We start from the raw sequence: 27,724 nt of genomic DNA, 5'->3' as shown, positions 1-27,724 counted from the left end.
TGACATTTCCAGCAACATGGATGAAACCAGAGATTATCATACTAAGTAAAGTGAGTCAGAAAGAGAAAGACAAATACCATATGATATCACTTATATGTGGAATCTAAAATATGGCACAAATGAACCTATACAGTAACAGATTCACAGACATAGAGAACAGACTTGTGGTTGCCAAGGGGGAAGGAAGATGGAGAAGGATGGACTGGAAGTTTGGGGTTAGTAGGTGCAAACTATTAAATTTGGAACAGATTAACAATAAGGTCCTACTGTATAGCACAGGGAACTATATTCAATCTCCTGGGATAGACCATGATGGAAAATAACTTTAAAAAAGAATATATATATTCAGTTTCAGCTATAGAGTAACAAATAGCATACCTGTTTATATATATATATGCCACTTCTGGCTGTACAACATTGTAAATCAACCATAATTTAATAAAAAATGTATAACAAAAGAAAAAAGAACACTTGTCTACAGAATGGGAGAAAATGGTTTCAAATGATGCAACTGACAAGGGCTTAATCTCTAAAATATATAAACAACTTATACAACTCAACAGCAAAAAAGCCCACAACCCAATGGAAAAATGGGCAAAAGACCTGAACAGACATTTCTCCAAGTTAGATATACAGATGGCCAACAAGCCCATGAAAAAAATGCTCAAAATCCCTAATTATTAGAGAAATGCAAATCAAAACTACCATGAGATACCACCTCATGCCAGTCAGAATGACCACCATTAATAAGTCCACAAATAACAAATGCTGGAGGGGCTGTGGAGAAAAGGGAACCCTCCTGCACTGTTGGTGGGAACGTAGCTGGTACAACCACTACGGAGATCAGTATGGAGGTACCTTTGAGATCTATACATATGACCCAGAAATCCTACTCTTGGGCTTATATCCAGACAAAACTTCCCTTGAAAAAGACACATGCACCCACATGTTCATTGCAGCTCTATTCACAATAGCCAAAACATGGAAACAACCCAAATGACAATCGACAGATGATTGGATTAGGAAGATGTGGTATATACACAATGGAATACTACTCAGCCATTAAAAAGAACAATATAATGCCATTTGCAGCAACATGGATAGAACTAGAGACTCTCATACTGGGTGAAATAAGTCAGAAAGAGAAAGACAAATACCATGTGATATCACTCATATCTGGAATCTAATATACAGCACAAATGAACCTTTCCACAGAAAAGAAAATCATGGACATGGAGAACAGACTGGTGGTTGCCCAGGGGAAGAGGGAGGGAGTGGGAGGGTTTGGGAGCTTGGAGTTAACAGATGCAAACTATTGCTCTTGGAATGGATTTACAGTGAGATCCTGCTGTGTAGCACTGAGGACTATATGTCTAAATACTTACAACGCAGCACGACAATGGGAGAAAAAATTATGTATTCATGTATGTGTTACTGGGTCCCTATGCTGTACAGTGGGAAAAAACAAAACAAAACAAACAAAAAAAACACTTGTCTTAGGTGAAAGAGGTAAGCAACTTGTATTAGGGTAAGATGGAATGGTAAACAGTTGTAATCAGAGAATAAATGATACAATTTTATATTTCAAAAGAGAACCAGTTCAGGTCATGTCAGAAGGAATGACACTATATGCTATGCTGCAGGGGAGAAAAGTTTGAACCGTGAGTTTAGTGGGGGACTGGTACCCAAAAACATTGCTGGAAGTAAAGGTAGAAAAGAAGACTGTACCAAGTGCCCACATTAAGATAATAAAGCACCAAACACTGCTCAACATAAGAACAGAACAAGCCAATAAGCATGGATGCTTTCATTCTGACTGGAGGTAAAGGATGATAAAAATGAAAGGCTCATAGGATTAAATGGCCTAGAGGTTGTGACTGGAACTCTGGGAAGGTTCTCCACGTCACTCTGATCAAAGCACCAGGTTTATAAATATGATACTGGTAAAATTATGTGTGTTAACTTAGCGATGTCTGTTCCAAAAGAGAAGGCACAGAAAGTCCAAAATCCTTTTGCTATAGAATGACAGTTATGACATCTGCCAAGTTTAGCCCTGGTAGAAAAGGTGGGATGACTAGATTGGAAACAGGCTCTAATAAGTTTGTTCTTATTCTGGTTTCAGTAGAGCTCTTTCCCAAGTGACAAAAGTAATACTATATAAGTGTAGAATTTGAGCAATTCTACCGAAAAACACTGAAAATAAAATTTGGAAAACTCGGAGTTCCCATCATGGCTCAGCAGAAAAGAATCTGACTAGAATCCAAGAGGACACAGGTTCGATCCCTGGCCTTGCTCAGTGGGTTAAGGACTTGGCGTTGCCATGAGCTGTGGTATATAGGTCACAGATGTGACTTGGATCGTGCATTGCTGTGGCTTGGCGTAGGCCAGCAGCTACAGCTCCAATGCAACCCCTAGCCTGGGAATTTTCATATGGCGCAGCCCTAAAAAACAAACAAACAAACAAACAAAACCTCATTAAGGGAAATGGGAAAGAAAGGGTGTCTGATATGGTCCAGGTCAGGTTGGAGACTAGAAATTCACAGTAACATTCATCTGCTTCGTTGTTTGATTTTCTTCAGCAAATCTCTATCACTGAATGTAGGGAGTGGAAAAGGCACATTGTACTGATGATATAAGGTTGAAATTTTGCTATAGGAAATATCAAAAGAATGAAGAAAAGAGGATTTTAACCAACTAGAAGAAAAGGGTGCACATCATCACATTCATGGGGTCCAGAATGAGAAGGGAAGAAAAATGTTTTTAATGGAAAAAATTGCTTATTACCTCTTTAAATATACCTTAATTTCAGAAAAGTTCCAGAAATGGCAAAGATGCTCTCCAAAAGTCATTTCTAACACACTCATTTTCAATTTCAGCACAAATTTATAGCTCTAGAACTTCAGATAAATGCCAGAAATCAGAGTACTCAGCAGGGTACAAGGATCAGCAGTCCTTACCCTTGATGCCCTCAAGCTCTTATCGCCCTCTCCATAATAGGAAGAATCAGACTCAAAAATCCGTTGTTTTTAAATAGCTTTCTCTCTCTTTTTTTTTTTTTTTTTTTTTGCAGTTATCATGTCCTTGGAGTCCTAATACCATTGTGTTTATCATATTAACATTAAAGTTTAAGAAAATGATATAAGATCGCAAAGAAGGAAATATTTACTTGATCAAGATAAAGTTGGAGTTTGTAAGATTCTTTAAGTGAATCTTGAATAAGTGCACTGCTTGCTTTTGTCTGATTAAGAGATTCAATCAGATCCTTATTTTCCAAAATATTGCCTTGAGATGTGGCAAGCGTCTGTAGGAAAAATTAATAAAATAATGTGAATATTATATATATTAAAATAATAAAAAGCCTGTATTAACTGTCATTAATTTTATGATGTTTACAGAACTTACATTCTCTTAAAAGAATTCCAATACTTTATAGCCTTTTATATAAAGACATCATAAATCATTATATGATATTACATCACTGAAGCATTGTATATGTATTGATATTATCAATCTAATAAAGATAAAAAGTAGTTACAATTATAAATTAAATCGTAATTCCATGCTGCTTTTGAAGGTTTCTTGAAATTGTGAGCATATAATAGATAATTAAATGTTATTGAAATAATATAGTATTAAGACAATATGAGTTAAAAATTGTTTCTCTTAAACATCACTTCTAAAGATCTTGCATTCTAAGATAACTTTTTCCTGTTTGAATTTTCACTTTAAGATATATATATAGATAGATATGCCTCTGACACAATCAAAACCATGCTGAAGGCACTATAATTTGAAAAAGCAGTATTTGATTATAGTTATTAAAGAAAATAATGTACTATGAAAAGACATTCTGAATAACTGAATTTTACCTCTAAAAGAGATTCCTCAAGTTTGGCTAACTGTATTTTCTTGTCTTCTTCCTGTTGTAAGAGTTTTGTTTTCTGTTCCTCTAAATCAGGTTTCTCGTGCTGAAGAGTTAAAGCCAAAAGCTTAAAAAAAAAAAAAAAGTCAAGGTTATTCTAGCAATAAGGTTCAAACACAACAAACCAAAACAAAAATTTCCCACAAACAGGACTTGTGTCTACCCAAATATTACAGATTTTATGATACTATATTAATTTCATTCTTTCTAGGTAAACAACGAGACAACTTCAATTACTTCTGACAAAAAGAAGCAAAATGAATAATTAAGCTCTCGGATAAAATGTTAAATATTATCAGACAGCTGTAAGAAACTGTATTACTTAACATACCAACATGTAATATTTAGTTCAAAAATTAGATTAGGAGTTCCCGTCGTGGCGCAGTGGTTAACGTATCCGACTAGGAACCATGAGGTTGCAGGTTCAATCCCTGGCCTTGCTCAGTGGGTTAAGGACCTGGCATTGCTGTGAGCTGTGGTGTATGTCGCAGACGCAGCTCGGATCCCGCGTTGCTGTGGCTCTGTCATAGGCTGGTGGCTACAGCTCCGATTGGACCCCTAGCCTGGGAACCTCCATATGCCGCGAGAGCGGCCCTAGAAAAGGCAAAAAAAAAAAAAAAAAAAAAAAAAGAGTGCTGAGAAGCTATAGCCTCAAAAAAAAAAATTAGATTAAATATATAAAAACTATGGAAGCTAGTGTTTTTAAATGATAATAAGTAGTCACATAAAGAAGTAAATATCTTACTTAAAAATACCATATTAAAATCACAGTAAGATACCACTTTACACCCACTAAAATGGCCCCAATTAGAAACAGAAATAATAAGTGTTAACAAGGATGTAGAGAAAGGAGAATTCTCATACATTATTGGTGGGAAAGTAAAATTGTGTAGCCATTTGGCCAAGTTTGTGCCTCAAAATGCTGAAGTCAGAGTTACCATAAGACCTAGAAATTCCACTAAAGAAGCACTGAACCGTACACTTTAAAGAGGTGAAATGTATGATAAATAAACTGAATCATAATAAAACTGCTGAAAAACACGATGTTAAGTTCTTAGATTTGAAACTTTAAAATAGGGAATGACATTTGCATATCATGAAATAAATTAATTCAAAATCTGTTCTTTAAGTATGTCCATGTAGTTTTTGTTAAAATAAAACCTAAATAGCCCATTTCAGTAATTACTCCAGAGATCTTTTAGATAGAAAAAGCAATTTTGTCAATTTTGCCAAATTTTAAGTAATTCGTATATTTTTTTTACTTATGAGAAGTAAGTCAATCAAAACATATTGTTAATAAAAATATGCACTAAGTCATCTAGTATGGTAAGGAAAAACATTTTAAAAGGAGAATTGTAAAAATTACAGCAAATATACATGCCATCATATAAATCAAAAGAAAAACTGTACTACTGAATGGGTGAGTAAAAACCAGGATGTTACTAAAAAGTCAATGAGCATCATACCTTTAACATGGAAAAAAAGGGTAAGGAAGTGGATAAGTAAGAGTATCAACATGGAAAGTCACTTTGCGATTCATGTAATAATTTGAAACTATAATAATCCATACATAGATAAAGTGAATTCAAAGATGCAAATGTTCTGGTAAAAAAAAAATGTTGGGTTTATAAGCAAATACCCTAACTGCAATTTTAATATTTAAACATAAAATTTCATAATTAAAAAATAAAGCTGCTAATCTTAATGTGTACAATCCTCAAATCTACTATATATGACAGAAATAGACTATAAAATTAAAATTATACCAGAAGCAGCAGCAAATTAACATTAGCAGCAAATATACAATTTTAATACTAAAGGGAAATGAAATAAACATACATATTTTATTCTAATCTGCAAGCATATTTTCAAAATCATGAGTTTAAATGCTAATCAGTTTAATAAATTCCTACTTCAAATATTTCATGATTATACAAAGATACAAAAGATTTCTAAGGTTAATTATGATTGTCCATGTATACCTGTCCTCGCAGTCCGCTTCTTGTTGTAGTAAAGTTAACTTCAGTAACGATGGAAGCTGCATCCGGCGGAATAAAGGGATTTGGATTTCTTGTCGACAAAAAAAGGCGGAATTCTTCATTGTAGTCGATAATTTTGTCACCTATTTGTACCACATAACGCGGTCCTATGTTTTTTAAAATGACACAATTAGTTGGCCTGAGTATTCTGTATTTTGCTACATGACATTAAAAAATATAATTTTCTAGTACATCTAAATAGTTTTTAATTATAAGCTTTTAAATAGAATATGAAAGACCGCAACACTGAGGCGACCAAGAGGACTACTAACTAGAATGCTCTATTAATCAGGCAGCATTTATACAAACAAGGATAAACATAATTCATTAGGATGGTCCTAGGATCCTGAAGCACCAAAGGACTACCTACTTATATTCAGCATAGTTTTAATGTTGACTATATGTTTCATATTACTAATTTTTCTGAAATGTTTGATGACAAATGATAAAAATAGAAACTCATTATTTTCTACTTCAAAATTCATCAGTTTCAAAATGTTTACTGTACTAGTATTTAATATGTAACACATGAAGGTGGAATGCACTTGAAAAAACCTGGAATTAACAATATACAAGTAATTTCAAAAGTCCATTATTAATGTCAAAAAGGATTTATTTAGATTGTCATACACAGGTGCTTTCCAACAAGAAGTTAAACTGAGAAAAAATAAAGTTCTGCCTCATAAAGTATACATTCTAATATTAAAAAAACAATGATATTAATTATGCAACATATATAGAAAAATCAATCTACAATTATATCCATTACTTATTATTTTAACTGATAAAAATAACTAATTTTTAGGTTAAAAAATACACACTATCAAAGATTTTCAAAGGTTGAGAAAAACAGTGTTAAGGGTTTTTGAGAATCCTAGAATAGACTTTAAGTTTTCACTTAATTTTTTAAAGCTGATGTAAAAAGAACTCCATAACTTCATAAAGAGGATATGCAAATGCTCAAAAACCAATGTCAAAATAATGTAAAACTTTAATCATTACTAGAAAAATACAATTTTAAAGGCTCAATGTACTAACTATATACCAACTGGAATGATTCAGGAAAATGCAAGTATGATAAATGCAAAGAATGCTAATTCTAAGGACATCATAGTAAAACCACTGAAAACTAATGACAAAGAAAAATGTTAAAGCATCCAATGAAAAATTATATATCACTTTAAAAAAGCAACAATAAAACCAGCAAGTGATTTCTCAACAGGAGTCATATAAACTAGAATATAAATGAATAAAAACTGTAAGGTGATAAATAATTGTTAAATTAAAGTTCTATGACAGTAAAAAAAAAAAAAAATCCTTCAAAAATGAAAGAAAAGGAATTCTCTAGTGGTGGAGTGAGTTAAAGGTCTGGTGTTGTCACCACTGTGGCGGGGGTTTGATCCCTGGCTCAAGAACTTCTTCATGCTGAAGGTGCAGTCAAAAATAAATAAATAAATAAATAATTTTTAAAAGAGTCAATAATCAAAGAAGAAGAAGAAGGAAAAGGAGAGAAGAAGGAGGAAGGGGTAGGAGGGAGAAGGAGGAAGAGGAAGCAAAGAAGTGTGTTGCTAGTAGATCTCTGAAGGAAATTCTTCAGATAGAAAAAATTACTCCAGATGGAAATGGGAGAAAGGTAATGGTGGGAGAAAACCAGAAAGGGTAAACACGTATTAGTATAGATTATTAAAACATTAACTAACATCATGGGGAGCATGACAATGCAGCACAACAATAATACTATGGCAGGCAGTGAATACATGGAGTTAAAATGCAGTACTAGAAAACTGGCCAAGTATTTATTTGTATTAAAAAAATAAGTCATAGATGCATACTGTTATATACAGGATAGCCATTAAAAATAATAAAGAAATTTGATAAAAAAAATCAGTCAGGTTACTTAGAAAACTATATTAGTTATTGCTTAAATCAGTTAACTGCATTATATTACAAATAGTAAGGCTGCCATGGTGAAAAAAAAATGCAAAACCAATGACATACTGTTTCTGAGAAACATACTTAAAAAAAAAAAACAGCAGAAAATTCAAAGTAAAAGAATGGGAAAATACACCATGCAAACAGCAATCTCCCAAAATTAATGTTAACCATTCTAATACCAAATTCTAAAACTTAAGATATTTCTAGCTATAAAGGATATTTCATAATGGTAAAAAAAAAAAAAAAAAAAAAAACGAGAAGATAGCACATTTCCAAATATGTGTATATCCAAACACATAGCTCTGAAATATTTAGGGAAAATAACTTTATCTGTCTAAGTTTCAGAATAAATGTTGCTTGAATATTTACTACGACCATGAAACTAAAACGAGAAAGTGGCTACTGTTGCTTCCACAGTGCTTGACATAACAATAATTAAAAACACAGCAAATACTTGGTAATGACTACCAATGATTTCTTTTTTATATTCCTCTGAGAAGAAGACAAAAATAAGTTCATCTACTATATGTAGTACACCTTTACTGGTCCAAACTCTTGATAAATATATTATCATCTGAATCAGAGAAATCCAAGTACCACGTGAACTGCCATGCATTCGATTATATGGGTAACATCTTCCTAATGGTCTCCACAGATAAAATTGCTTGCATGGTACTGTGAACCTTTCAAGTCTAACTAAATATGATGGGACTTAAAAGAAGACAAACACAAAACCCTACCACCAAAATAATCAAATAGACATTGCTCAAGGAAACACCCCACAGTCCATTAAGAATAAACTGCTGGCTTTACTGCCACTATACACAAAGAAAACCAACAACTGATACTTTCTTGACTTACTGGAAGCAGTGTAAGTCAAGTAAGTCAAGTAAATTTTACTACAGCCTATTTATCTGGTCAAGAAACATGCAGCTATGTTTGAACAGCAGCTCCTAAAAAGTTGCAGGTGGCAACTTTGGAAGTAATCCAAGCAGTTGTAAACTAATTCTTGTTTTTGACGAATATATCTTCCAAGATGCACAGAATTAAAGACGTCTACCAAAAAAAAAAAACCTCACAGATAAGCAAATCCAGTGGAATGCTACCCACCACCCATCCACTACCCACAGGTAAAACTTCTGGCAACCTATAGCACTGAATGTTCGGTACCACGCACTGGCTTCAGGTAGGGCTCTTGGCTATAAAGCATGTCACTCTGAAAATAACTGTAATATACCAGTACAGAAATTCATGGGTCAGAACTGGTGAGCTAGCTTAGGGTTTCTCAACCTCAGTATTCTTGATAATTTGTATTATAAAATTATGTTATGAGGAGATGCCCTGTGTATTTAAAGATAAACTTGAAATAGACACATTGAGTTGTTATAACAAAAAATGTCTATCGACACTGTCAAATGTTCCCTGGAGAACAACATCATTCCCATTAGAGGACCACTGGTCTATGTCCAGGCCATTGAGCCACCCAGACCCAACTTGTCTACCAAAGACATACCTACATGGAGAACATCCTCTAGAAAAAGACACAACAATGAAACACAAAGTCAATCTTTATGGTGCACATACATATGCTGTTTGAAGAAATGCCTAAAATGAAGCATTTGGTCTAAAAGCACCAGCCAAGAATGTTCAGCTATCATCTCTACAACTACTCAAACCCAACGTGGAAATGAAATAACTTTAAAGGAATGTAATGATTAATGAAAAATACTTTTGACATCTATTGCCAGTAAAATCTGAACTATTTGTACACTATACCAGCCTCTCCCTCACAACTGCTACATAGCTAGCTAGTCAAGCTGTATTTAACTATTGCCAGTTGCAAACTGTCTCATCTAACTTCTGCCTTGACTGAGCTCAGGAACACAGGAAACAGGAAATAAAAAACAATGAGACTTGAGGAACTGTACTTTGTTGGGGTTTTTCCGATTAATACACATTTGAGGGGATTTTTGAACAGTATAAATACTGTTTATGCTGGAGGAGAAGTACATTCTACTCCAATTATTTGTGCCTATTTTGATATCCCCACATAGAAAAGCAGCCCTTATTGCTAACTGGGATGTAAATGAACTTGGACACAGATTTGGTTTTACATGGTTCTAGGACAGCCATCCCAGAGGAAATACATGATGATAAACAGAACTTAAAACTGTGGAAAAAGACAACCTGAAGTATTTTCGAAGGGGATAACAGACTTCAACTAATGCGATATGAATACATCCAACTCTAGACTGAAGGTAGAAAAAGTAAGGTAGGGCAGAGATTAACTTTCTTTTCCTAAATGAAAATGAACAGAAATGAACAAATTGACTTCAACATCCCTGAAAGCTATCTAGAATAGTGGTTCATCATGTGAACCAATCATGATACAGAATATTTTCATTTTTTGCCAGATTCAGCTTTTGGGGACTTCGTCACACTGCATTCTCAGACAATGCCACAGATAACAGCTAAAATAGAACATCAATTAGAGCTCATACGAGTTTATATTTAATGAGCCCTCAAGGGCTATAATGTAGACTGAACACAGTCAAATTGAATGACCCTAAAGGTTCATTTCCATCGCCTTTAAGACAGCATAACAACAGATCTGTTTTAACTCCAGTGAAGAACAGACTGAGACCAGAGACTGAACTCTGGGAGGTAATTCCAGGTTACAACAGCAAAAAGTCCCACTACTAGAGTTCTTTTTGTAACATATCAAGCATTGTTAGGCTAAGTACTCCTATTTGTGGCATAACAAGTGGTCAATAAGTAGTGCATGCTTTGCCATTTCTCTGCTTTGCTCCAGTAACTCCAATTTTCTAAACTTTATGGTGATCGCAATGCATGCAGTGTAAGTAGGAGTTATGTATTTACATATGGGTACATGTCTACGTATGTACCTATATATACACTTTGCATGACACGCTCTTACAGCTTAAGGGTATTGCTTTCTAAGGTCAAAGTCTGGGTAGATGCCTATGTAGAAAATAGGTAACATAACAGTTCTAAAACTGGTATCCTTAGAGAGGTCCGTTGCAAGGATGGCATATAACCAACATCTGGGAATTGGGACTTTGCTAAGACTTTCACCATTTCCAGAACAGATAAGAGTGGCTCACTGTGCTTAAACTATTGCACAAACCCTATGGTTTATGCTGAATACTTGCTTTTTGGGGAGGAGTCTGGAATTCTGCAACCTTTTAAGCAGAGTGTACTTATACAATCAGCCCCAATAAAAAACTCTGGGCACTGAGTCTCTAATAATCTTCCTTGGTAGACAGTTTTTCACATGTGTTGTCAAAACTTGGTCCTGGAGAAATTAAGCACATTCTGTGTGACTCCAATAATAGAAGACTTGGAAGATTATATCTGTTTTCTTGACTCCTAACTTCACCCAATGAGCCTTTTCTCTTTGCTGACTTTGCTTTGTATCCTTTCCCTGCAATAAATCTAAGCCATGAGTGTAACTATATGCTGAGTCCCATGAATCTTCCTAGCAAAACCTTCCTCCTAGGAATGGTATTGGAGACCCGAGATGGCATATCTTCTATAAAGGCACTTTTAAAATTATTTTAGTTGCCATTACTATTAGATTTTGATGACATCAGCATTCACCCCCCCAAAAAAAAGTTTCTAGTTCCTTAGATTCAGTGGTAAAACAAAACAAAAGGTCAAAGTTAAGCTAATTATTTTGGAAATTTAAAAAAAGTTACTATCTGAAAGCTGTCAAATATTTATTTACCTTGAGCAACCAGATCTCGTCTCAATAATGGATAAAGAACAGGTTCTACACAATCCATTTCTTGTATAATAAGGGTTTTCCCAAAACGTACTGCCAACTCAAGAGCTGTGATAAAGTTACTATCCTAGAGAAGAAATAAGAAAACACATTAATTCCTTTATTATATTAGATTTATAAATATATATTATAGATAATGAAGATATTAAGAGGAATAACACAAATATTTTAAATTTAATATACATGTTAATCATTAAAATTATTAATTATTGTTTTTCCAGCTATAAGTACTTGGGGATGAATCAATTTACTTGAATAAATTATCAAATAAATTCATAAATAACTTAAGTAGACATGTTGGAAAAATAAGGATTTTTATATTAACAATAAAAATATTCTTAAATTTTCTACTATAATTTCAAATCAATGCGGAAAGAAATTTTCAAATTCTATATGCAATTGGTTACTCACCCAAAGATTAATAAAAATTTCTTTAGTTACATTCAATATTAAACACTGAAGGAAGAAGAAAAATGAACTCTAGTAAACTTTTCCTGGTTTGATAGTTCTAATCACTGAGAAAAGAACCTTTAGACAGAACTCTATAACCATGCAAGAATTCTGAGGTGTTCTGGCTAAGAGTCCTTTTAAGTAGCACTCCAGGCTTCCAATGATAGTTTAAAAAATTAAATATTTGGAGAAACAATTATTAAGATATTCTACTACAAATCATAAGTGACATTAGTGTATGTTATGTAATTTACAATTAGTCTTAAATACAATGAGTTCGATATCTCCACTTTACAAGTGAAGAACATTTTAAAGAGGTAATTTTTCAAGCACCTGAAGATTATTTACAAAAACTAATCATACAATAGGTCTTCTTCAAGGAAAAAAAAAAACTCACCAAAAATAATTCTTTTGGTAAGCTAAATATGATAGTAAGAGGTCACTACCCAAAATATTATCATTACATGTCATTGACCAACTGTCTGACCTGGGGACACAACAAAGATGCTCATCATTGAGTTATGGGAATAGGAAATTAAAGTCCAGGAGGTTTCCCTAATTCTCCAAACTAAATAACTTACACCTAGAGCATCCTATACTTGCCTTTAATCATAATTTAGTATAAATGCTTATTTAATTGTCTAGTGTAAGTAGTTAATTGTCATCTCCATGAGGGCAGGAACTGTGACAACTCACTTGCAAATCCCCAGGGCTTAGGTCAATACCTTGCATACAGTAGGAATCAAATAAATATTCTTCTTCCATTCTTACAAATTAGAAAACTAAAGATAAAAAAGTTACATTTCTTTCCCCAGGACCCACACCAAGTAAGTTACAAGACTTGGTTTTGAATGTTTTCTGATTATAGACCCAGAGTTCTTTTCACCATAAGATAACATTTCTAGTTGGTTTCTAAATGGAAGTAATACACACCTGCTGGTTAATAACTTCCAAACGTGAGTCCTTCAAATGTGTCTTTAACCATTCTGTAGCTTGGGAAGAAGGGTCTATAAGAAATGGGCATACTCGACTCTAATTTAAAAAAAAAAAAGATTATAAACTTTCATTAAATAAAAATAATTCCCTAAAAATCATTAATCAATTAATGAGTGAATTTTTCTCTCAGGCTGTTTTTGCAGAACAAAATAGACAATTATAACGAGGAAATAAAAGTACAATTTTTAGCTGCACCAGAGGCTATATTAATAAGTTTTCCCAGGAATTAATACTAGGTAATTAAATTTAACCACAGTAAAGTGAATAAAGTCTTATTTACTACACAGTAACACAAAAATTGCATAATAAGATACAATAAGCAAGAGTTCTACTCCTAAGTTAATGTCATTTGCACCTCTCTTTTTGGTTTTAAAATACACAATCAAATTATTCCCTAACTTTAGATACTCCTTGAATAAACCAAGGAGGGCTTGCAAGAGATGTATGAGTTAATCATAAAAAGTATTACTGAAATAATTATCAACATAACTATTTATATTTTAAGACTAATTTTCCTAAAGTAGTACATAGTTAATACTACAAAAGGAATATCCTAGAAGAGAAAATTATGTAATTTGTAATTATGCAACTTAATAAATCTAATAAATTACGGACCAAACTCATTACAGAGCATCTATCACTAATTAAACTCTGAAGCAAATAGCAAGTTAGAAATCTGTGAAAACGCCCTACATACACAAGGCCATTTAGCAAATGAAAGGAAGCCAGTTAAATATTTATATATCGGATTAATTTAAATATATGGAAATATACTTAAATATATAATAAATTTTAAAGTAACTGTCATTGTTACCTAGTATATTAGATTGAAATAATGTCACCCTACTTAATTTGCCTTAAATTTTCGCATGTAACTGAAAAATATAACGCAGCTGTGTGCTATAGGGATAAGATAACACATGAAAGTCAAAGGGATATGAAGACTTAGAACTTGGGTAGATCTCATGAGAACGTAGACATTATCTTAGCAGCAGACCCAGAGGGAAAGGGATGGTGCGGATCATATGCCCTGGGGGTTAACAGCATTTTATCAGCAATGTTAGTTAAAATTGCCAGCACATGGTGATAATAAAGAGCTGACTGACTTTAAAACAGCTTTGTTATTGTTTTAAAATTCTCTCCAGGAAAGACAAAAATAAATAAATGAATAAATACGGGAGTTCCCGTTGTGGCTTAGTGGTTAACGAACCCGACTAGGAACCATGAGATTGCGGGTTCGATCACTGGCCTCGCTCAGTGGGTTAAGGATCCAGCGTCGCCATGAGCTGTGATGTAGGTCACAGACATGGCTCAGATCCTGCATTGCTGTGGCTCTGGCATAGGCTGGCAGCTACTGCTCAGATTAGACCCCTAGCCTGGGAACCTCCATATGCTATGGTTGCTGCCCTAAAAAAACAAAAGACAAAAGATAAATAAATAAAATTCCCTCTAGGCAATGCAGCCCCTTTTTTACCTGCATTCAGAGTGGATTACTCCTACCACAGCTCCCCCAAATGTTACACTCCTGTATGATCTTCACCCAACATCTATTTCTGGAGGTTTCACTTACTGTTCCATCATATAAATGTGCAAAATAATTTAAATGTGTAAATAGCCTCAAATACGACCAAGGTATTACACCCAGGTTTTAGATCAAATTTTATGCTATCATTAAATAGCAAAAATTCCGCAAGTATACTAGATTATGATTAACCATCAAAATTATTTTAAATTTTAAAAAAAGTTCTTACCCATGACTTCAAACCAATGATCTGATGCAGTTAAAAAGAGAATAAGATAATGTTCAAAAGAGCATGTTGTTAGCAGAGAAAATATATTTAAGAAATTCAAAGAGTACTTACAAGTTTGTATTCCTTTTATTTATATTTCTCTAGAGATTTAGAGAAGACCTCTAAGGTATATTTTAGGTCTGGGTTTCATGATTAAATATTGTTAAATTCTACATTTAGAAAATCATACTAGATTCGTTCATTCGATTTATTCATCTACCATATACTATTACAATAAAACAATGCAAGGAATACAGAAATTAATAAAATGTATTTCCTTACCCTCATTGGCCACACATTCAATAAATAGGCAAAAAATGAAAATTCTATAATCAAAGAGTACCAAAAATTCTATAGGTTAATCACAGGTGGAGTTAGAAGAATCTGCTAGGAAGCAACTAAGTCAAACAAGGTCAAAAAAAAAGATAGATCATAGGCAAAGGAGTGCAAAAAGCATGTTAGGCCAAGAGGACAGCATGTTTGAGAGAAGAAGAAAATGCCTAGGAGTATCTGGAAAACTACCAGTAGTTTGGAATAGTTGGAGTAAAAAAGTATAGGCAAAGAAGATGCATATAAAATAGCAGGAGCAATCAGATGTCTTTCTGATCATGAAGTGCTTTTTATGCCATGTTTAAGGATAATGAAATTTTTATACTGCAGGCAATGGGAGGTCACTGAAACACATTAATCAAGGAATTTTCATGATCAATTGAAAGTTTAGGAAGATCACTCCAACGGCAATTTAAAGGGACCAACCAGTATTAAAATTTATTTATCTAGGTACAACATGATGAAGGCCTAAGTGAGGCCACTGCAATAGATGTGGTTAGAACAGAATGAATTCACAACACATCTGAGAAAAAGATTTGACAAGACTTGCTAAAAAACTGACTTAACTGATATCATATATATCACTTATATCTGGAATCTAATATATGGCACAAATGAACCTTTCCACAGAAAAAAATCATGGACTTGGAGAATAGACTTGCGGTTGCCAAAGGGGAGGGGGAGGGAGTGGGATGGATGGGGAGCTTGGGGTTAATAGATGCAGACTATTGCCTTTGAAATGGATTAGCAATGAGATCCTGCTGTGTGGCACTGGGAACTATGTGTAGTCACATATGATGAAGCATGATAATATGAGAAAAAAGAATGAATACATGTATGTGTAACTGGGTCACCATGCTATATGATAGAAAATTGACAGAACACTGTAAATCAGCTATAATGGAAAAAATAAAAATAATATAAAAAAAACTAACAATGTAAAATTAGAGACATAGTAAGAATGAGTTGCAATTTTGCAGTTTGCAGTACTGGACCATGACTCTGACATCTCCAGTGTTAGGAAATAAAAGCGAAGCAAGTTCTAGGGAATGGTGGAGGACAAGAAACAATTATCAGAGTGCATAGCTACCTTTGTCCAGCATGCATGCCCCACTTAATGCATTTCACATGGGATCATCAATCATCTACCCTGCACTCAAGGGATGAGGAGGTGACCTAAGCTAACCACTCAGAATCTTTTGGGGGTACTGACATAAATACTGGGAGGGAAGGGAAGAGATATCTTTAGTCTGAGTATATAAACTGTGAGAATGGTTAAGCCTAAAGTCACCAACAGCTATTCTTAACACAAGGTGGAGAGAACCTATCTGAAAATAAACTCAACTCAAGTTGGAGAGAGAGAGGGAGAGAGTGACAGAGAGAGAGAGGGAAAAAGAGAGAGAGGGAGAGAGCAATCTCCTGGTAACATCATTTGAATCCTGAAGCTAGCCCAATCTTCTGAACATCTGTTATTTAAAAGTGTAAGTTTTTTTTAAAAAATGTACTATACTTGGCTACTAAAAGATCCTTGACTAAAAAATAAATAAATAAACAATTATTAATTTAAAGACAGTGCTGCTTGAGCAACCTACAAAGCTCCAGGTAACAATACCTAATGGGAAGTTAGAACCATAAGATCTCAGAACGAGGTCAAAGGCTATAGACACATAATATCTATTTTAATTCTTCTCCCTTTGAGGAAAAAAATGATTAGGCAGGGGAAATTTTTGAAAGCGATCATTTTTCCTCCAGTTTTATTGAAGTATAATTGACATGCTGCACTGTATAAGTTAAGGTGTAAAGCTAGTGATCTGACATACATACATCATGAAATGACAATCACAATAACTTTAGTGAGCACCCATCATCTCATATAGGTACAAAATTAAAGAAACTGGAAGAAAAATCTCTCCTTGTGATGAGAACTCTTAGGATTTGCTCTCTTAGCAACTTTCATATGTAACGCATAGCAGTGTTAATTATGTGTATCCTGTTATATATTACACTCATAGTACTTATTTATCTTATTACTGGAAGTTTGTACCTTTTGACTACCTTCATCCAATCAGAAAGAAACCATTTCTAAAACATCTAAAACTTCTATAATTTTATTTTTACTTTTAATAAGTGGAATAAAAGTAGAAATATTTTACAAATAAAACTAAAGCTCATCTTTTGATAAGCTAAAGAGAATTACATTAACAGGAATAACTAAAAAAAGGTTAAAACATCGGGAGTTCCCGTCGTGGCACAGTGGTTAACGAATCCAACTAGGAACTGTGAGGTTGCGGGTTCGATCCCAGGCCTTGCTCAGTGGGTTAAGAATCCGGCGTTGCTGTGAGCTGTGGTGTGGGTCTCAGACGCAGCTCGGATCTTGTGTTGCTGTGGCTCTGGTGTAGGCCAGTGACTACAGCTCATATTAGACCCCTAGCCTGGGAACCTCCACGTGCCACGGGAGTGTCTCAAGAAAAGACAAAAAAAAAAAAATACACAGAAACACAGACACATATCTACGAGGGGAGTTTTATAGCAAAGATTGGCTGAACGGCAATGTTTGAATCTTGGCTCTACCACTTGACAGCTCTGTAACCTTGAACATGAAAACTTAAGCCTTCTTTGTTTAAACTTCCTTATCTATAAAAGGGATAATATTTGTACCTACTAAATAGTGTGGATTTTCAAATTAAATAAATGTTTAAATTATTTTCTTATATTAATTCTTAAATAGTAATATACAAACAACAGAGTAAATACTATAAAAGTGTTGATTATTAATACTTGGGATTTACTGAAAAAAAATTCCCTGGAGTTCCCATTGTGGTCCCAATCTGACTAGGAACCATGAGGTTGTAGGTTCGATCCCTGGCCTCTCTCAGCGAGGTAAGACTCTGAGTGTTGTGGTGAGCTGTGGTGTAGGCTGCAAACGTGGTTTGGATTCTGCGTTGCCGTGGCTATGGTGCATGCCAGCAGCTATGGCTCTAATTCGACCCCTAGCCTGGGAATCTCCATATGCCACGAATGTAGCCCTAAAAAGCAAAAACAGAAAAACAAAAAAATTCCCTGTGTAATTTACCTTTATAATTTTAGTCTTTAGACTAATATCAAATTAGTTTGCATTTCCTCAGCATATACTACATTGCAGGAAGGGAAAAAAATAAATCTCAGAAATTCTGAGTGGTTTAAAGAAAACTAATTTGACACTGAGCTGTCCATAAACAATAAAAAACCACTACCTAGTACATGCCTTAACATGAAAATTTTATAATACTGTGAAATTTAAACCAAGAAAAATTATAATACTGTGAAATTTAAATTAATCATACTTTCAATCTTCTTTCTAGGTACTTTTCACTGACACCTCTCCATAGTTTCTAATAGTCTCATACTCTCTATTATCCACTGAGTTCCACAATATTACAAAGATCACACAATTTATGATCCAAACTAGGACACTTCTGAGAATACAAGAGAAACTAGTAATAATTACATCAGGACAACAGGTATAAATCACAGCTCAAGCAATCCAGGACATATGGTCACCATGGCCAAGTTTTTCCCCCATTCCTCAAAGATGTAGGTCATAAGAGCTTTCTGCTAACATAATAAACTAATTTCTGTTACAAGTAGACAATTATTTGACTATTTCCTCACTCAGAAAACGCATGTGCTTCAATAATCAGCTTAACCCAAAGATAAGAATTCCAAGCACCTTTGTAAGACAAACCAAGGAATAATTTTGGACACAAAAGGCTATTCTTTGCACCAGTAAATGTTTGAGTGACTACAGCTCTTCTCATTGAGAGGGAGAATCTCTGAAAAGCTTTTTTAGTTCATGAGGAGATGTGCTCTATCTCTGAAGCAATAATACACCAAATTCATCATGTCCAGTCATTTTTTCTCAGGGAAGACTTCCAGAAACCCAACTTGTATATGTTAGACACCTAATTACACATCCCTGGTAATGTTAATGAGTTATAGACCTGTGCTATCCATCCACACCTGCAACTGCAACAGTGTATTCTAAATGTAGCCCATCTTAAAATTCAGATAGAATGTTGACCACAATAGCAAATTCATTTCAATAAAACGATGAATTACTATAACAAATTTTTCCAAATGGTTTTGTTTTCTCATAAAAAGGCATATAAGCATCTATAAGAATCTTGGCAATAATAAATACAAAGTATACTAAGCTTATTAAAATTAATTTCAAGGACAATATCCCTGATATTTATTATGAAATACAGCTTAATTCAAAATAAAGTAAATACTTTCAATTACTATCATCAGTAAAATATAAAAATTATTGTGATGTATTTTTCCTAAAGGCTTCTGATTTCTTATGGAATAAAAAAGAAAATTGCTAAAACTTCTAATTTTTTACACCTGCAAACTAATGCTTTCTTGGAGTACTGACAAAGGAAGAAGAGGTGACTAGGAAACCTTGGGTAAAAATAACAAATATGATAAAAAGTACTAGTTGCTATAATGCAATGAATTTATTTACATACACTTTTAGAGTTCCAGATTTGTAATTCTACTGTGAAAAATGATAAAAATGTTTAAAAAATAAATTGACATTTAAGCCAAATCAAATTCAAAGAGAACAATATTGTTTAATCTTTGTTCAGTGACTTTTCTACTGGTAAGACATCATGTAATGAGTCAAAAAATAGTCAGCTGATTAGTAGGTCCAATCAAGAAGAATAAATTACCAAAGAATGAAAAGGTCCCACAATATGAATCTTATATAATATGACTTATGCTACCTAAGGAATAGCATTTAATGTTCATATTTTCTTTGAGATTGTGGAGTTGTGGAATAAAGCAATGTGTGGGCAGAGAGAAAGGTTGTAAAGAGAAATGAAAACACTGGTTTTATAAACTGTTGAGATAGAAAAGGAAAACAAATTTTCAAAAGGGAAAAATTACCTTCCAAATTCCATATCAGAAAGGTAAACTAAATTATTGGTAAAAACAAAACATCACACAAAGAAATGATTTGCTTAGATTTTGAATTTGGTTTTCACATTCACTATTAATTAGTTTTGCAGTAGTTTCAACTTCAAACAATGACTTTTGGGAGGCATGTACGATGTGAAAGAACAATTTTCCAAAATAGGTACATGGTTAACTTATAACACAAAATTCATCCATTTTCACTTTGTCTAACTGTGTAAAACAAAATGAAATAAAAATACAAAATTTTTATTTTAAAAATATACTCTAGATGAAAGAACTATACAACCAAATGATCAAGTGCCTCTGAAATATTTCTATTATTATTAGGAAGTTCAATTTAGAATATTTTGTCATTGAAATAATACCATTTTAGTTTATGCTTTTATATTAATGTAAAAAATAAATTACACTGAAAATTATAGCATTACTAACTGAATCACAAATGGATTTTTATTAGCAAAATATTTTTACTTTTAAGTAACTAAGAAAAGACAAACTAGGAATGCCTAAGAATTTGTAGAAGGAGGTACTTCCTGGAGCAAGCATCAAAAGACACATTTCTAATGAAAATATTAGATAATTGCCTACCTGTAAGATAACAAGAGCATTTTCTATGGAAAGGTCATCTGATGGTAGGCCTTCACTTTTCCAAATTAACTGTTCACTTTCAGTACAAAGAAATCTCCTCAGATCAAATTCTGAAAAATTAAAGATATCAATAATATTTACCACAACAATCTTATGCTTGATTGAAGGAAAGAGAATAAAATTTAAAATATATTCAAACAAGAGTCCCATGATCATCGTTAATATTCAACCCATTCTTTTGCACAAAGAAGCTAAGGAGAAGAAACTTTTTTAAAAAAAAGTATGAAGGAATGACACTCAAGTTATATTTCTTCTATTAAATGAATGTTTCCCAACTATAACAATTTGTGAAAACCAAAAAATTCACCAAGAATTTTGGAATTCCTGCATTTCATCTTACCATATGAAATTAGTGTTAAAATTAATAAAATGTTTAACTGCATCATATGATATCAAAATAATTCAGAGGTCTGAGTCTCATAAAGTGATTGTAGGGGTAGAAGAATCACACAATAAAGCAATTCTCAGAACATATGTAGAATTCAGCAAATCTAAGGTAGCTATGGTATCCTTGAACTTAAAGAAAATTTTCTCATTTAAAAAAAGTTTAAAAAGTAAAACGACAAAAATGAAGAGATGCACTTTTTAGTACACTGAAATTCAAAATCATGAAAAACTAAATACAGACTTTCAAGACCAGCTGACTTGGTCCATTCTTCCAAACAGGTTTTTCTCAGACCCTCAGGAGCAGCAGAAAGATATGTAATAAATGCAGCAGCCAGCTGAGCTCTTTTAGGAAGAGTAGCTAATTCCTCTGTTATCTCTGCAACCTGAAAAAAAGAGAGTGATATACAGATATGTTCTAACATAGGGAAAAATAACCCATCTTGAATACAACAGAGTATTGCAGAGGCAGTCAATATTATTGGATGAACTGATAAGGAGCATCCAACGAGGGAAGGAATCTAACTGGTTAAAGAAAAGCAAAAAACAAAATCAAAACAAACAAAAACAAGAGACACCACCTTAACAAATTTGAGATAGGAAAGTATTTCAAAAAGAAATAAATGGCCAACATTGTCAATTCCTAAGAGGATTGTCCTGGTAAATTTAAGTTCAAAAAGTTTCTAAAGACTACTAAATTTTCTATCAACTCATTTTCATCCCTGCCTTTCTCCTCAATAACACAGATAATTCCTCTTTTAGAGGAATAGGTTACTTGTCAAAAATCCATTCATACAAAGACATTGTGCTTAAAGATTAATTCACGTAATACTGGTCATTAATATCTAGATCATGTATCCTAAGCCAGTTGCAGGTTAATGGATATTTTTCTCCTTTTCACTTTTTTAACAAAGAAATTTTTGTTATTCAATATTTTTTACATTATATTTTTCCAGTGTTTTAAACATGGCCTCTCATAACCTCTCTCTCTCAAACAAACCTGTGTATTCCATCTCTTGTGTTCTCTATCCAGCTGATTAATTAAGACTTCTGCAGCTTTAATTGTTTCTTGTGCTTTGCTGACTTCAGCTTCAAGTTTGGCAGCTTCTGAAGTCCTGCTCTGAAATCTATGAAAACATTAAAATTTAATTAAAGACAAAGGAATTTAAGAGAGATTTAATTAAATTATGCTTAGTAAACTAAATTATGTAGTAAAGTGAACTTTTATACAAAAATGTAATTAATGTTAATACTGATACTATTTGCTTACAAAATATCGTTAATTTAATAGACACAATACCAATATATACATTTAAAGGTGAGCATTCTCACAGGTCCTTGATGCCCTACATTATGTATAAATTTTTCAATATGACATTCAAAAGTCCTGTCATAAAATTTATCCAGTCTATCTTTTCAGTTTTATTTAATTCTATTCAGTCCAGCAAAATTATGTCTATATCTGAAGAATTTTATATTCTCAGAAAATGTCCTGTCATTTGTCCATTGCGTCCTTCGTGAGGATGATGCATTTGCTTAGAACAACTTCCAGCTCCCTCCCTATCCCTGTATCACCCCTCACTCTTTCTCGAATATACACCTATCAAAAATAATCTCGAATATCAAGCCCATTATATATACTTTCCCTATGTGCCCTTTTGCCAAAGTTTATAATTTCTTTGTAAATTATTTTCCCTAAAAATACTTGTAAAAATTTATTATTTTGTTAAATATAATAATATTCCACATGATTATCTAATCCTTCAACAAATATGTAAATGTCTTCAAAATGCCCAGGATCATGTTAATTCTCAGAATAATTTAAAAAAAAATTATAATTCTAATTTCACAAATGTGGAAACTTAGATCCAAACAGATTATTGTAAAAGTCTCGCCAATAAGTAGAGGACCTAAAATCCCATATATAGTGTGTCTGATATTAAGTGCAGTGCACTTTACAGCACTTTTTATTGCCTAAGCATCCTATTCCTTCCTCTCCTAGACATAAGACTCTAGAATTGGGTTGTCCAATATGGTAGCCACCAATTACATGTGGCTACCTAATTTTAAAATAATTAAAATTAAATAAAGTTAAAAATTCAACTCCTGGAGTTCCCGTCGTGGGGCAGTGGTTAACGAATCCGACTAGGAACCATGAGGTTGCGGGTTCGGTCCCTGCCCTTGCTCAGTGGGTTAACGATCCAGCGTTGCCGTGAGCTGTGGTGTAGGTTGCAGACGCGGCTTGGATCCCGCGTTGCTGTGGTTCTGGCGTAGGCCGGTGGCTACAGCTCCGATTCAACCCCTAGCCTGGGAACCTCCATATGCTGCGGGAGCAGCCCAAGAAATAGCAACAACAACAACAACAACAACAACAACAAAAAGACAAAAGACAAAAAAAAAAAAAAAAAAAAAATTCAACTCCTTAGGTGTATCCACAGAGCCTCAGTCATAAGTAGAAGGTTTTCTTAATAATCCTTCCAAAATTCTGGTAGTCTGGTGCAGTGACAAAGAATAGGAATACTATGGAGTCAGACAAATCTAGGACCTAATGCTTCCTGAGGCATCTAGCAGCTGCTCAACTCTAATCTCTAGCTTCCTAATCTGCAAAATGAAAGAACATCTAACCACATGCTAACTATGCAATAAATATTGGACAATTAGCCAAATATTAGGTGCTAATTCTGATTTTCTAACACTGTAAAGAATATATTCTTTTCTTTATACATTTCTGATTATATTTGGAAGAAAATTATATGATTTCTTTCCTATATGCCTAATACAAAAAAACTATTCTGGATTATTGAAAACATTGGATTTATAAGTTTGAGGTTTTCTTTTTGGTTTGTTTCTTCCTCTACAAGTGAATATATAGAAATGTAAGTAAAGGAGTTCCCATCGTGGCTCAGTGGTTAATGAACCCGACTAGTATTCATGAGAACATGGGTTCAATCCCTGGCCTCACTCAGGAGGTTAAGGATCCAGCGCTGCTGTGAGCTGTGCTGTAGGTCACAGGCATGACTCAGATCCTGTGTTGCTGTGGCTGTGGCTGTGGCGTAGGCCAGCGGCTACAGCTCTGATTCGACCCCTAGCCCGGGAACTTCCATACGCCACAGGTGCAGCCCTAAAAAGAAAAAAAAAAAAAAAAAAAACAGAAAAATGTAAGTAAAGATAGTTTTTTTAACTATATATAGAGAAAAAATCCATAGTTTTTAGTGATGAATTTCTTTCTTGATACAATATTTTGTATTTCTTCCATAAGAAAATAAGGAAACATTAACACAAAAACATAAAACAGAAAGCAAACAATAAGATATACTATATTTAATGGTATATTATCCAGTTTTTCAATCTTCACAATTTTTAAAGGAAAATGCGTCCACATTTATAATAATTCCCATACCAGGAATTTTTTGTCCTATACTAAAAATACCACAGGATTTTTTTATCCTATACTAAAAAAAGCAATCATAGGAACACAGAAGTAGATGAAAGGATTTAAGATTAATCATATTCATAAATAGTTCTTAAATTTGAGTACAATATTTGTAGGAAGGACTATTTTTTCAATACCAAAAAGAGCAAAGTGAAAAAGATAAAATTCTCTAATGTGATCATGCACTTCTGGAAGCTTATGGAATAGGGGTGGGCCTATAGAATTAAGAGAAATAAAGGAGTCTAAAATCTTAAAGTCAAAATAATAAGAAAATGAGAATAACAAATGTAAACACTCCCAGCATTAACACATTATGTTAAATTCCTCTGGCTCAAGTTTCCAAAGCTTATGAATATATATAGCGAAGGCTATATAAATAGAAACAAAATACTTTTGTTCTTATTAAAGTATTTTAAAAAGAAATACATTCTATATTATATCCTTCCACATGTTAGAGTGATAAAATAAAAAAATTAATATAGTGATTATAGCAAAGATTTTCAAAATTTAATAATTAGTTGAGATGTTTTCAAATATTCAAAATACATTTCAAAACTTAACTTACTTCTCTTTGAGTTCTGACACTTTTTGACCAACAGAATTGAGAAGCTCCTCTAATTTCCTTTTTCTGTCTTCAGTTTTCCTCAAATTTCTAAAATTAATTCAATATAAGTCATTCAACTTTACATATCAACAAAAAGCAGCAACAGCACCCTAAAATGTAATCTTGCAGTAAATAAATGACAATGAAAACCATGAACAATTCATTACTTTTAATAATTTTACACGGAGTTCCCGTTGTGGCTCAGTGGTTAACGAATCCGTCTAGGAACCATGAGGCTGCAGGTTTGATCCTTGGCCTCGCTCAGTGGGTTAAGAATCTGGCATTGCCATGAGCTGAGGTGTAGGTCGCAGACATGGCTCAGATCCCACGTTGCTGTGGCTCTGTGTAGGCTGGCAGCTACAGCTCCAATTAGACTCCTAGCCTGGGAACCTCCATACGCCATGGGTGCAGCCCTAGAAAAGACCAAAAAAAAAAAAAATTTCACATAGAATTTGATTTGAAAAGTAATGCCAAAATTAAAAGTACATTCTCTGACCTAACCATACCACTTCCATGAAACTATATTTAAAAGCACTTGTGCATGTGTATTTCTGGATAAAAATGCAAGAGTAAACATATTCATTTATCTTCTATCCCTTCAAAAGTCCTATTAAAATGAAACCAAGGGAATAAAAAAGACATGCATGCATAAAGATAAAGAGAATGAAAGAGAAAAGTATTGCAAAGGAGTAATTTTAACAAAATCTTAAAAATGAGAATTGACATACCCAGATGCAATAGCCAAAAGAATTCAAAAATGCTCCCAAAATGTAGACAATAGGTACCTCTAAAGATAATAATAGCGCTAAATACAGAAGATTGTTTAATAGTTGGTAACATAAAGAATCTGATCTAAGATTCCCTCTCTCACTGTATCCTTTTAACATATCCGTGGAAGTTAGCTTATACCCCTACCAACCCCGTCCATCTCCATTCAATCCCTAGACAGAAGGTATTAGAATTCTTCTAGAGAAATGGTTGACTTCCTCCCCCTAAAAATACCCACAGATATTGACAGGCACCATCAAACAGCCAGTCCACACTGCTGTGTACTGCTAGGGATTTGTGCATTACACAAATCAAATGGAAGGTTTGTCAAAACACAGATTGCAAGGACTCGTTCCACAGCATATCTGATACAGCAAACCTTGTTGAGTTCAAAACTTGGCACTTTTAATAATTCCCCAGGTAATACTGATGTTGCTGGTTTAGGGACCACACTTTGAGAACCAGTGTAATAGAATAAGACCTTCAAAATTGTGAGGTTAAACTATTTTTAGTCTAGTATTTTCAAACCAGCTTGATTACTGATCTCATGTAATGGCATAATACAGATAATTTTAGACATGCAAATCTCCAAATATTTTTCATTACATATACCTTTTATAAGAAGCTACTATGAATGATGTGTTCCAGAAAAGTGGGTAACCAAACTAAGAAAAAGAAAGACCCATAATAAACAATACTATTAGAAAAGAGATAAATGTGATCCCCAGAAAAATGGCGAAAAGCAATCTTAAAATAATTTAAGCTGCAAGCAGCAGGCCTAGAAAGAATTAATCCACAATGAACAGGAAATCAAAAGGCTCTAGGCAAGACAATGCTAAGAAAGAAAGAAATGCAACATATAGATTCCAAATGATTTAGAGTCTAAATATATTTAGGGACAGAGAGACTGGATAAATATGTCATGTATAAACAGAAAAAAAATCAATTAAAAAATGAAGCAATTATTAAGAATAATAAAATGTATACAAGAAAATATATTCATATGATATGTCTCAGCTGTGAAAAATATATAATCAAAATAATTGAAAAAATTAAGAAACTTAGGCACTTAAAAGTCTCCTTATTCAGAATTAGAAATAATAGATGTCAAAAATTGACCATCAAGAACATAACATACCTCTTAGCCTGCATTTAGAACAAGTAAGATAAAATATAATGCCACTTAGTAACAATAGTAAGTTGAAATTTATTTTTGGTTGTGCCTGCAGCATACAGAAGTCCCAAGCCAGGGACTGAACCCACCCCATAGCAGTGACCCCACCACAGAAGTGACAATGCTAGATCCTTAATTGCTAGGCCACCAGGGAACACCAACAAATTGAAATTTTAGGAGCAAAAAATAAGTGGGTAAATTTTCCCCACACATGTCTAATGTTTTAGAAAATATATACCAAACATTCCCTAGAAATTAAAGAACAAATATGAAAGCCCTAAATTTCTAAAACCTACTTTTTGTACCTTAATATTATTCCTTTACAAAATTTTGTCTCTTCCTAAAGGAACTTCTACCAACTTATCCTTCCAACCACATAAATGTCACGTTTTCTTAAGGTGTGCCAGCAGTTACCCCCTTGACAGGGGTCTGATTGGCACTGGAGCACCTAGAGCCTGAGCAGGAGGTAAGGTGGGGCTTTTCT

General features: G+C 33.6%; 1 protein-coding gene across 12 annotated transcripts in view; it reads right to left on the bottom strand.

Annotated features, from left to right (window-relative positions):
- Positions 1-27,724, bottom strand: part of DYNC2H1 (dynein cytoplasmic 2 heavy chain 1) — a 364,937-nt gene that overhangs the window by 221,804 nt on the left and 115,409 nt on the right. For 9 of the 12 annotated variants that reach the window (XR_014815142.1, XM_084975882.1, XM_084975878.1 and 6 more), the window contains 10 exons: positions 25,260-25,346; positions 22,262-22,388; positions 21,506-21,647; positions 20,818-20,927; positions 14,899-14,919; positions 13,085-13,183; positions 11,645-11,768; positions 5,905-6,068; positions 3,870-3,989; positions 3,167-3,301 (listed from right to left, as the gene is read on the bottom strand). Coding sequence is in view for 11 of the 12 variants with exons in the window: in XM_084975882.1 (XP_084832008.1) it covers positions 3,167-3,301; positions 3,870-3,989; positions 5,905-6,068; positions 11,645-11,768; positions 13,085-13,183; positions 14,899-14,919; positions 20,818-20,927; positions 21,506-21,647; positions 22,262-22,388; positions 25,260-25,346 (1,129 nt within the window). In the remaining variant the exon portion in view is untranslated. The remainder of the gene's footprint in view (positions 1-3,166; positions 3,302-3,869; positions 3,990-5,904; positions 6,069-11,644; positions 11,769-13,084; positions 13,184-14,898; positions 14,920-20,817; positions 20,928-21,505; positions 21,648-22,261; positions 22,389-25,259; positions 25,347-27,724) is intronic. The other 3 variants (XM_084975883.1, XM_084975879.1, XM_084975881.1) reach the window with 1 other exon arrangement.

Source organism: Sus scrofa, chromosome 9 (assembly GCF_054392235.1).
Source record: "Sus scrofa isolate SSC_HxYL_T2T_F1_AM1 chromosome 9, Sscrofa_HxYL_maternal_Yorkshire_Landrace_v2.0, whole genome shotgun sequence".
NCBI classification, from domain to species: domain Eukaryota; kingdom Metazoa; phylum Chordata; class Mammalia; order Artiodactyla; family Suidae; genus Sus; species Sus scrofa.
Note: the sequence above shows the minus strand (reverse complement) of the source record. Positions and strands in the feature narration are given on the sequence as shown.